This window comes from Phyllobates terribilis, unplaced genomic scaffold, assembly GCF_046119375.1.
Source record: "Phyllobates terribilis strain yellow unplaced genomic scaffold, ASM4611937v1 Scaffold_4__5_contigs__length_816908805, whole genome shotgun sequence".
In the NCBI taxonomy this organism is placed as follows: domain Eukaryota; kingdom Metazoa; phylum Chordata; class Amphibia; order Anura; family Dendrobatidae; genus Phyllobates; species Phyllobates terribilis.
This window is the reverse complement of record NW_027362764.1, coordinates 299,720,427-299,733,174: the sequence shown is the minus strand read 5'-3', so window position 1 is coordinate 299,733,174 and position 12,748 is coordinate 299,720,427. Positions and strand designations below refer to the sequence as shown.

The 12,748-nt window shown below is 42.2% G+C and overlaps 1 protein-coding gene across 1 annotated transcript in view; it reads right to left on the bottom strand.

Annotated features, from left to right (window-relative positions):
• PKD1L1 (polycystin 1 like 1, transient receptor potential channel interacting) overlaps nt 1-12,748 on the bottom strand; it is an 808,959-nt gene that overhangs the window by 85,489 nt on the left and 710,722 nt on the right. The window contains exons 61-62 of the mRNA XM_073676922.1: nt 9,440-9,679; nt 7,719-7,883 (exon numbers count right to left, since the gene is read on the bottom strand). Of these exons, the coding sequence (XP_073533023.1) occupies nt 7,719-7,883; nt 9,440-9,679 (405 nt within the window). The remainder of the gene's footprint in view (nt 1-7,718; nt 7,884-9,439; nt 9,680-12,748) is intronic.

The following is a 12,748-nucleotide window of genomic DNA, read 5'->3' as shown; positions in this document are numbered from 1 at the left end:
TGTACTTGTCACTTTTCCATGTGTTAGTTATGTCTTCTGAGCAGTTTGTCAGCTTTTGGACACCTTTGAAGGTGTTTTCTATGTGTTTCTATGTGTTTTTGTTTGCCTGCCATTGGTTTTAACGTTGTTCGAAGGTGTTCGACGAACAGTTCGACGAACAGTTCGGCGAACACACGGGTGTTCGACGAACCGAACCGAACTCGAACACTACGGGGGTGGCTCAACACTATTTATAACATTGAGCCAAATAAATAAAATTTTCACATTTTTCCCACAAAAATGTTTTTCAGCCCCCAATTTTGCATTTTCATAACGGTAACAGGAGAAATTGCACCATGCAGTTTGTTGTGCAATTTCTCCTGAGTAAGAAGATACCTCATACGTGGGGGAAAACCACTGTTTGGGCGCACGGCGGGGTTCAGAAGGGAAGGAGCGCCATTTGACTTTTTGATTGTGAAACTTGCTTGAATAATTAGCGGACGCCATGTTGCGTTTGGAGAGCACCTGATGTGCCTAAACAGTAGAAAACCCCCACAAGTGATACCATTTTTGAAACTAGACCCCTCAGGGAACTTATCTAGATGTGTTGTGAGCACCATCAACCCCCAACTCCTTTACAGAAGTTTATAACATGGAGCCGTGAAAATAAAAAAATCTAACTTTTTCCACAAAAATTATGTTTTAGCCCCAATTTTTTTATTTTCACAAGGGTAAAAGGAGAAAATGGACCCCAAAAACGTTTGTGCAATGTCTCCTGTGTACGCCAATACCACATATGTGGGGAAAATACAGTGTTTCGGCGCACGGCAGGGTTCAGGAGTGAAGGAGCACTGTGTGACTTTTTGAACGCAAAATTGTCTGGAATCGAGAGCGGATGCCATGTCGCGTTTGGAGAGCCCCTGATGTGCCTAAATATTGGAAATCCCCCACAAGTGACCCCATTTTGGAAACTACACCCCTAAAAGATTTTATCAAGGGGTATAGTGAACATTTTGAACTCAGAGGTATGACACAGAATTTGATAACATTAGGTCATCATATTGAATAAGTTGTCATTAGCCTTGAGCGCAAGTGCTCGCTACTTGAGTTTGCATCGGGTACTCAGGTATGCACCATGTATCGCGGGTGCTCGAGTGACAAGCTCGAGTCCCCACCCACATGTTTCACGGTTATTAGACACCCAAAAAAAAACATGCGGGGATCGCTCGTGCATGGCAGGCAATCCCCGTGAGGATTTTTTGGCCGCGAAGCATATGGGGCGGAGACTCGAGCACCCACGATACTCAGTGCATACCCAAGTACCCGATGCAAACTCAAGTAGCGAGCACTTGCGCTCAACACTAGTCGCCATATCGTCATCTTTTTTTTTTCTTCTGAAAAAAATTGCAACCCTAACCTAACCCTAACCCCAACCCTAGCACAACCCTAACCCGAGAGTTTATTTTTTACGCCATTCCTCGTGCGGTATAAGTGATTAGACGTCTTTATTCTTCGGGTCGGTGCGATTACAGCGATACCAGAATCACATCGGGTTTTTATGATTGACAGCAGTCAGACACTAAAAGACGCATTTTTTGTAAGCTATAATTTTTCCATATTTTGGCCGACAGAGTCATGTGATGACTTGTTTTTTGCAGGTTGACGTTTTTATTGGTGCCATTTTCAGGCACGTGACATTTTTTGATCGCTTTCTATTCCGATTTTTGGGAGGCAGAATAAACAAAAAACAACAATTCAGGAATTGTTTTTTTTTTTATTTTTTATGCTGTTCCGCGTGTGGTAAAATTTATAAGGTAGCTTTATTCTTCGGATCAGTACGTTTACAGCGGTACCACATTTATATAATTTTTCTGTGTTTTGGCCCTTTTACACAATAAAAGCTATTTTATAGAAAAAAATATTTTTTTGCATCGCTTTATTCTGAGAGCTGTAACTTTTTTATTTTATGGCTGATGGAGCAGTTTGGCGGTTTGTTTTTTGCTGGACAACATGACGTTTTCAGCGGTACCATTTTTATTTATATTCGTCTTTTTGATCGTGTTATTCCATTTTTTGTTTGGTGGTATGGTGATAAAGCATTGTTTTTTGCTTCGTTTTTTATTTATTTTTTTTACCATGTTCACTGAAGGGGCTAACTAGTGGGACAGTTTTATAGGTCAGGTCGTTCCGGATGCGGCGATACCAAATATGTGTACTTTTATTGTTTTGTTTTGTTTTTTTTCATAATAATATTTATTGATGGGTACATTATGTTTTTATTTTTGATGGATTATTTTTTTATATTTTTACAATTTTATTTATTTATTTTTTTTCACTTTCTGATAGTTTTTTTTACTTTTATACTTTGTCCCACTAAGGAAATTTCACTTTTTTTTATTCTGACCGCCTGCATAGCACAGGAATGGAGCACCATCCCTGTGCTATGCAGGCTGTCAGCGCTGCACAGGGAGAAGATCGTTTGGTCATGCACTGCGCATGACCAAACTATCTTACTGCTGTCTGGTGACCCGGATGTTGTCATGACGACATCGGGTCGTCATGGCAACATCCGGGAAGCCGCGGCAGACAGCGCTGGAGGCCGGAAGAGGAGGTGAGCATTGCGATCACCTCCCCTTGCCACCGCAATGCTGCGATTGACTTTGATCACAGCATTGCGGGGGTTAATGTGCCGGGAGCGGTGCGGAACCGCTCCCTGCACATAGTACCGGGTGTCAACTGTGACAGCCTGTGTACGGGCGCGATCGCCATGACGTACTATTCCGTACCTGGCTCTTAAAGCCCAGGGCGCAGGTACGCAATAGTACGTCATGGGCTTTAAAGGGGTTAAAACAAAACTTAAGGCAGACCTACAAACAAGCAACAACTGAAGTCAGCTGCAGTAAAGACCTGGCAAAGCATCAAAAAGGAGGACACCCAGCATTTGGAGTAGGAAACCCAGTGGTAACGTTAATACATTCCAGACTTCAGGCAGTCATTGTCAAACAAATGATTCTCTACAAAGTATTAAAAATAAACATTTTATTTATGGTAAAGTTAATTTCTCCATTTACTTTTGAGCCCCTGACATGAGAGGCTTTTGTAGAAAAATGGTTGCAATTTTTAAATGTTTCACAGGATATTTTTGTTCAACCCCTTTAATTAAACCTGAAAGTTTATATTTCAATTGCTTCTCAGTTGTTTTATTTTAAATACAAAATAGTTGCATGCAGAGCCCAAACTACGAAGATTTGGCCACTGTCCAAATATTTCTGGATCTAACTGTACATAAGATTTTGTAAAAAGGCCTATATTTATTTATAAGGTTAATTCAGTGTAAAAGTGATGGGGTCACAATTTAGATTGTTTTTAAGAACTTTGTACCACTTCATCTATAATGGCCAGCAGGCTTATCTGATGGGTGAAAATCCAGTAAAGTCAAAGTGTGTATGAAAAGCACAACCTCCAATCTAAATGGAACAAGTTTAGAACAAGACTAGACAATGTCCATATGAGACAATGCCACACCTATTGCACTCCTCAAAGATTGAAAACTCAATTTTTTTTAGTCTAACTAGAGTATAATATATTCTATGGTTGAAAGCAATATTGGATTAAAATATCTCTCTAACTGACCACAGTAGGTAGGAATGAGTCTATAACCTCCCCACAATCATCATCCTTGCTATCTGGTAGGTCCTCTATCCATTTATTTAGAATTCCCTCTAAAGTCTTACCAGTAGACGAGTGCAACACTTCATAAATTCAAGTCAAGGGCTTTTGCGATCTTCAATCTTCAACAAGTTTTCAAATTTGGCAAGACAAATGTTAACTTGGATGGAGCCAAACTGCACTGAGGCTACATGGCAAATCCAGAGATTCTTATAAAAGTCAGCATTAGATAACTGAAACTTGTTTCTCAGGGCAACAAATGTTGGAAAGGCTGAAGAATTAGCATGAAAACGGTCTTCGATATTTCAGACCTTTACTTGCCCAGAATGTAGCTGCAGGATGTACACTGTTTCTGCATGTTGGCCTAGTTTTTGTTAAATAAATGATATAGTGTAATTTGTCATGTGTTGTTCATCTGAGGGTTGTAAAACCTTTTAATTATGGCATGTTCTGAAATGTGAAACAATACATTTCAAATAGGAAGTACTTCGTTTTTCTCATGACTATACATACTGTACAATGCAGTACATACACACTCAGACATATGGTTGTACACATACATTCACACTCAAGCATGGCTTTACACGTATATACATTTTCAGACACATGGATATATGCATACATGTACATTCAGACACATGGTTTTACGCATACATGCACATACAGACACATGTTTTTATACATATATAAATATATACACTGATACACACAGATACGTATACTGTACACACACATATATACATGCCTACATCATACATGGACCCTCAGGCTGGTGAATTCTAGAGTTCTGAAGCCACTGTTAGAATTAATTATCTTTCATTATGTAGGAAGGATCAGTTTTTCTTCAAGCTGTTTGAAGCATTGCAGACTCCAAGCTACAAAAAGACTATTTGTTTCCACCACCCTTCCTGCTTCATGATTGAATTAATGAAGGTAGTGGCCAGCTGCTGTTCTCATCACATGGCGCAAACATACTACATGCCAGCAACATCATGCCCCCTCCCTCATGCCATCCTCAAACATAATATAGTATTCCACCAAATGTCAACCCCCTTCTCCAGACCTCCCTCTATAGAAGCTATTACTTAGCAGTGCTTCCTCTGCTGTGACTGTCAAGGTTTCTCACTATGGATGGTGTAGTGCTACACACCTGTTGCTTCTCCATCAATTAGAGCAGTTATATCCACTGTTTCCCTAGCCCTCTCTTTGTCACCTATATGCCTTCCCAGAGGCGTATCTAGGGGAAGGGCAGCCGTGGCATGTGCCCCGGGCGCAGCAGGCAAAGGGGGCGCCGTCGGACCACCTAGTGCTGCGGTCCAAAATGTCTTCCCCGGCGACTGAATTCTGCTGCCCCCCTGGACTTGGATTCGGCACTTTTCTGAGCTGGGTGTCAAGCTGACAACCAGCTCACAGAAGCTGCAGCGTGCCGGCTCCCAGCTCTGACCACTCCACTCTGGGTCAGAGCGACGCAGAGGTTGTATATACTGTGGGGCATATATACTCTCCGTGTATAGGTGGGGTATTTACTGTGGGGGCTATATACTCTGTGGAGGGTATATACTGTTTGTGTGGGGGGTATATACTGTGGCGGTGTATAAACTCTGTGTGAGGGGGTATTTACTGTGTGAGGCTGGGGGAGATTTAGTGTAACGGGGCTGGGGGGAATTTACTGTGTGTGGGGTGGATTTACTGCGTGGAGGAGATTTAGTGTAATGGTGTTGGGGGCATTTAGTGTAACGGGGCTGGGGGAGATTTAGTGTAATGGGGCTCGGGGAGATTTATTGTGGGGGGAATTACTGTGTGGGGGAGATTTAGTGTAAGGGGGGGAAATTTGAGAACACAAGTTTGGGGAGCAAAGAGACACAGTAGGTGCAGACACAGTATGGGGAGAGAGGGTGATAGGATGGGTGAGGACACAGTATGGGGATTTGGGGGGATGTGTGAGGAGGCAGTATGGAAAGTGAGAGGGTAAATGTATTAGGAGGGAGAAGGAAATGTGTTAGGAGACTATTGAGGGTAATAGTGCAAGAAGGCAGTATGGGGAGAAAAGTATGAGTGGGCACAAAATAGAGACTGAGTAGTGGGTGTGGGGTAGTATGGGGGGACAGTGTAAGAGCACAGCCAGGAAGGGATAGTAAGCCAAGGAGGGGGAGTGTGATGAAGGGGCATAGTATAGAAACTGGGCAGTATAGGGGGGACCCAGTGTGAGGGGACAGTGGGAAGAGGGGGCCCAGTATGGAGTGGAGAGCGTAGTGTGTAGAGCATGTACCATAAGAGGGACTGTGTGTGGGTCATATTTTGTGCAGAGAATATAATGAGGGGCAATTATTTATTCAGGGGCTTAGTGTAGGGCAGATATTTTTATTCAGGAGCATTATAATGACACTTCTATCTTTAAGGGCATTGTGCTGCAGAAGACCGGAGAAGATGGAAGTCTGCAGAGACGAGCTGTGGATGAGAAAATATCATAGTGTCTGGAGAAGAAGAAGAAAAGAAAGAACGACTCCAGAGACATCATCATCTATCAGGTACCTGGATGTAAATGTTTTTATGATACTGACTAATTTTCATGTTTTTATTTGTTAGGAGCATTAAAGGGGTTGTCCACGTTTGTGATGAGTCTGCAGTCATTCTATGTGACTGCAGACTACTGAATTCTCACAGTGTGCACTGCAAGCTGTCAAGATTCTCTCGTGCAATTTGCATACATGAGCTCACGTGCCTACTAGACATGCGTGGACTCACTCAATGAACATTAATTGAGCGAGGCCGGACATGTCTAGTCAGAATGTGGCCAGAAGTATGCAAATCTCATACTTCTGCAAGGGAGAATCCTAAAAGTGTGCAATGCATGCACTTTGAGAATTCAGAAGCCTGCAGTCACCTAGAGTGACTACAGGCTTTCATCTCAAACTTGGATAAGCCCTTTAGTTGTAAAATGAAGCCTTGTAGCCAATCCTAACAGCGTGTAATATACTCACTGACAGGATTTAGCTCTGCTTGCTGTTTCCATCATTCACATGCGATTTTCATACTGATAGTCATGTGACAACGAACTTCTCTTCCTGCTTCTCGGTTTTCCACTGAATATTGAGAGAATTAGGGAGAGCAGCTCATCGGCACGTGACTAAGTGTGCAAATTGCATCTGTGCTTGGGGGTGGGTGGGGCACCAAACTGAATTCTTGCCCCGGGTGCCAGAAGACATAGATACACCTCTGTGCCTTCGTCCCATGTAGGAGCCAGTCCAGGGTAAAGCACAGAGAAACTAGTGAAAAAAAAACTTGTCTCTGATGACCTAGGTACACAGCCTCCAGTGCTTAGCATCAAATATGGAGCTGACCAACAGAGACTCTGCATAAATGTAGTTAGGTAGTGTGTATGGAGCAGGCTTTGTTACACAGCCAGTATCTGCCTATATCAGCAGCAGTCAGAGTTTACTCCATCCGCTGATCTTAATCTCTTAAATTCCACAGTCAAACACTGACTGTGACAATTCAGTTGCATGATCCCTGCCTAAATGTGTCTTCCCAGGCGCCACCACCCCCATGATGCTCTAGCAGGGTGTCAATCGGTTGTCATGGCAGCCAGGGTCCTGCTGAAGGCACGTTGTTGCCAATCCTCACAGAAGGACCAAAATGACAGCAATGGGGGTCTTCAGCAGATCTTGGTCTGTCATAGTAACCCACTGGTCCCTCATGATCATGTCGCAGGGGCGAATGGAGCCAGTGCAAGCAAACACCAGTGCTGGTTCCATTTAGTGCCTCTGACAGAATGACAATAGCATTAACAGCCACGGCCGGGAGATTGACTCTAGCTGCGGCTGTTAGAGACTGATTCTGACTATGTAAAAATAGCTTGTATATGCCGCATTAGAAATGGAGTTCTGCTCCTTAGCCCCCTCTACACCTAAGGATCCCTTCACAGCCTTAATACAATGTCCCTTTGAGGGAAGGGGTTAATGAACTTGACACTGTGATGACCCTATCTGGACATGGTTATTCTAGTGACAGATCAGCTTTAAGGGGTAAAAATACACCTTTTTGTGTGGAAGCTACATTCAGTTACTTACACTGCCAGTGACACAAATGCTATCTGTATTCTTTTGTCTTTGTCGACCGACTATTGAAAGCACCAGTCGTCTTGCATGAGATACCAGTTCTGTAAATGTCACAAGATGCTTGCTTCGTTGTGACTTCTTTGAGTATTTGGCAACAGAAGTGAGGATTCCTTTGAGCTATTAAGAAATAACACATTAATCAAAACCATCTCAGTATTTAACCTGTGAGAAATGAAAGCAGAAAACAACATTTCTAATGTTGACACCTATCAGACTGGAAATAGTTTTATTAATAGGATTGGCTGTATTAATCTGACACATGAAAAACCCACAATGGTCACAGAAATAACTTGAATCTGGCAAAAGTAATAATAAATTAAAAACCTATGAAAATGAACATATGAAAGTCAGACATTGCTTTTCAACCCTGCTTCCAAAGAATTTTAAAAAAAAATAAACTCATGAAATAGGCCTGGACAGAAATGATGGTCCCCCTGAAAATAATGTGACAAAAGGGACATGTTAAATCAAGTTGTGTCCACTAATTAGCATCACAGGTTTCTACAATCTTGTAATCAGTCAGTGGGCCTGTATACAGGGCTACAGATACTCCATCAGATAACCATCAAATGTTTTGTTGCAAATAATTAACAGGGTCACAAAAACATATTGAAAAAAATTAAAAAAGATTAAATGTGAAGTGACCAGGAACCCATTATCCTCCAGCGCTGTCAAATTCCAGAATTGCAACCTTCCTGGAGTGTCCAGAAGTACAAGGTGTTCAGTGCTCAGAGACATGGCCAAGGTAAGGACGGCTGAAACCCGACCACCACTGTGCAAGATACCACTCAAGAAATATCTGATTTTTCAAAGTTTTTATGGATTGATGAGATGAGAGCGTCTCTTGACAGACCAAATGGATGGGCCTGTGCCTGGATCAGTAACAAGCTCAGACTTCAATTTAGACTCAGATGCCAGCCAGGTGGAGATGGGGTACTGGTATGGGCTGGTATTATTAAAAAAGAGTTAGTTGGACCTTTTTGGGGTGAAGATGGATTCAAAATCAACTCCCAAACCTACTACCAGTTTTTAGAAGACACTTCCTTCAAGCAGTGATACAGGAAAAGTCTACTTCTTTCAAGAAAACCATGATTTTTATGCAGGACAATGCTCCATCGCAATCATCAAAGTCTCCACTGCTTGGCTAGCCAGTAAATGCCTAAAGATTAAATCCGAAGCCCTATTAAGAACTTGTGGGCACTTCTTAAACCGGAGATTTACAGTAAAGGAAAACATTCACCTCTCTAAACAATGTCTGGGAGGCTGTGGTTGGTGCTGCACAAAAAGTTGATTGTCAACAGTTTATGAAACAGGCAGATTCAATGGATGGAAGGCTGATGATGACTGTTATTGAAAAGAAGGGTGGCTATATTGGTCACTGATATTTTTTTTAAATGTTAGAAATGTATTTTTGAACATTTTTAGTTGTTTGCTTCTTATTCTTACTTTAACAGATAAAAATGAAAAATTGCGATAAGAAAATTTTCATTTTTTATTTAGTTGTATAATATTTCTGCACAGATAAACCAGTATATATGTAATAGTTTGACCACTCTTTTTAACAATTATTCCTCACAATACCATACCTCATAATCAAGATCTCAACATACAGAGACAAGAAATAAAAACCTAACCACTTTCATATAGTTCTGGAGTATAGATATGATGCTTACCATTCCAGTCCATAGAATAGTAAATGCGATGAAGAGTGCTCCATAAAAACATGTTGTTGAAATGTGGATTGATTTCATGTGATTTTGCAAAAATTGGATATGCTTAATACCACGAACCCCTAGTAAATGTATAAAAATAGTTTGGATTGAATTTAGAACGCTGCAAAAAAAGTAGCTTTCCGATGAGAATATGAGGTGTCCTAATGAAGAATAGGCCATGGTGAAGACAAATCCTATGAGCTGCAAGAACAAACATGTAATAGGTCAATAACATGCAAATGCCATTATTTTTAGATGTTACTAAACATACATTTTGTCAAAATCACACATTTACACTTACTGTAAAAGGGTTCTCCAACCACTAGAATGTATTGTTAAAAGGGCTCAGACCAGTTAAAAATAATGACAGAAGTGATACTGATCCTCACAAGTCTCCCAGTGGTTCCCAGTCCTGGCTGGTCAATGCTTCCTAATCACAGCTTTGACATAACAGGAATGGTTGAAAATACCAATTAGTCAATTAATGACTGAGGTTGTTCAACTCGCCATGCGGTGATTGTCTAAGCAAGCATGTCTTTTCACTTCAAGGGTATCAAGGATGGGACCAGGAAGCAAAAAGTAGTAGGGATTTTGAATGATTCATACCTGGACCTGGACTGTGAGAGAGAAACTCCCTATCGCTAATTAATTAAAGGCAGTAACATACTTAAGTCATAATAACATATTAATAACATATTAGTTATTAGTGTCTAAGTACCAACTTAATAGATCACAACAATTGTCAAATATTAAAAAGTTTGTATACATTTGAACTATCGTTTATTCTGCATGAATTTCTTTCTGCCGAAGCCCGTTTTCATCTTCCGACCAGGCCACATTTTTCAAATCTGACCTCTGTCACTTTATGTGGTAATAAAGGTGCTTCTCACACAATTAGAATATCATCAAAACGTTCATTTATTTCAGTTCTTCTATACAAAAAGTGTAACTCATATACAGGATTGGCCATTTATATGGATACACCTAAATTAAATGGGAATGGTTGGTGATATCAACTTCCTGTTTGTGGCACATTAGTATATGGGAGGGGGAAAACGTTTCCAGATGGGTGGTGACCATGGTGGCCATTTTGAAGGCGACCATTTTGGATCCAACTTTATTTTTTTCAATGGGAAGAAGGTCATGTGACACATCAAACTTATTGAGAATTTCATAAGAAAATCAATGGTGTGCTTGGTTTTAACGTACCTTTATTCTTTCATGAGTTTTTTACAAGTTTATGACCACTTATAAAATGTGTTCAAAGTGCTGCCCATTGTGTTAGATTGTCAATGCAACCCTCTTCTCCCACTCTTGACACACTGATAGCAACACCGCAGAAGAAATGCTAGCACAGGCTTCCAGTATCCGTTGTTTCAGATGCTGCACATCTCGTATCTTGACAGCATATACAATTGCCTTCAGATGACCCCAAAGATAAAAGTCTAAGGGAGACAGATCGGGAGACCTTGGTGGCCATTCAGCTGGCCCACGACGACCAATCCACTTTCCAGGAAACTGTTCATGTAGGAATGCTCGGACCTGACACCCGTAATGTGGTGATGAACCATCTTGTTGGAAAAACTCAGGGAACGTGCCATCTTCAGTGCATAAAGAGGGCAACACATCATCATGTAGCAATTTCACATATCCAGTGGCATTGGTGTTTTCATTGAGGAAGAATGGCCCCACTATCTTTGTACCCCATATACCAAACCATATCATCAAGATACGAGATGTGCAGCATCTGAAACAACGGATACTGGAAACCTGTGCTAGCATTTCTTCTGCGGTGTTGCTATTAGGTTTTTCCAGGACAAACCTCTATATCTAAAACTTCCTCCACTGTTTCTGCCTCTGCCCCCTCCTCTAGGGCCTCCACCTGCACTCTCAATCTGTGCCTTAATGAGACATGTGTTCCAACAGTGCAGAGAGAATCCCCCCCACCTTCGTACTGCGCAGCTAGGGTTCACCACAATCAGGCAGTATTAAAATTAATATGCCTTAGAGATCACAGTTACACAGTTCAAGAGTTGTGGACAGTAATCGAGGCCGAGTTTGAGCAATGGCTGTCTCCACTGAACCTGGAGCCAGGGAAGGCCGTGTGCGATAACGGTGTAAACCTGGTGGCGGCCCTACGCCGGGGCAAGCTCAAACACGTGCCTTGCATGGCTCATGTCCTCAACCTGGTGGTACAGCTATTTCTCTGCCACTATCCTGGCCTGAATGCGTTGCTGCAGAAAGCACAGTCGCTGTGTGCTCACTTCCGCCATTCGCACCCCGCGGGTCATCGACTTGCATGGATAAAGAGGTCTTTGACCATAGTGGTTAACTGTTTGATACGCAATGTGCTGACATGGTGGAATTCCACTTTGCACATGTTGCAGAGGCTATGGCAGCAGTGACGAGCCCTGATACAGTATCCCATGTCATATAGCCTGGGACAATGCAGTACGGACGTGGTGCAAATCACGTTTGCGGAGTGGGCACAGATAAAGGACTTCTGCACACTTCTGTACAGTTTCGAAATGGCTACTAAGATGGTCAGCACTGACGATGCCGTCATCAGCATCACTATTCCTGTCATCTACATGCTGGAGAACACTTTAAACAGTCTGCCAGAGGAGTTAGAGGTCCCAGAGGAAGAGGAGGAAGCAGAGGAGAATGCGGAAGGGATAACAAGGTCTATAAGTTCCATACTGTTGTAAAACAGGCGGGTGTCATGGGATTACAGTGATCGAGGTGGGCTCATAGTACCAGATAAACTGTTAGTGAAGGTGCAGGAGCCGAGGAACAAATGGAGGAGGACGAGAAGGAAGAGGTGACGGACGAGCAACAGTCAAAAGATGAAGAGGATAATCATCCCCTCTCTGTTGTCCGTGGTTGGCGGGAGGGGACGGAGGAAGCAAGCATCAGTGTTACCCAGCCACCAACACCTCATGGAAGAGCGCGACACATGAGCGCCTATCTGCAACATGATCCCGTATTGTTAGAATTCGAAATAGTGCTGACTACTGGGTTGGCACTCTGTTAGATCCACATTATAAGAGTAAATTTTGTCAGATGCTTCCCGCCCTGGAAAGGGACCCACGAACGCTGGAGTATCAAAACGCGCTTTTACACAACCTTAAGTTTTCCTCAAGGCAGCAGTGAGGCACACAGTGTGCATCACAGTTCTAGACTTCCAACCCCAGGAACATTAATTCATCAACGTAAAAACATTAGCAGCAGCGTAAGTGTAAAAAGCAATGTCACACATGTAGACCAGCT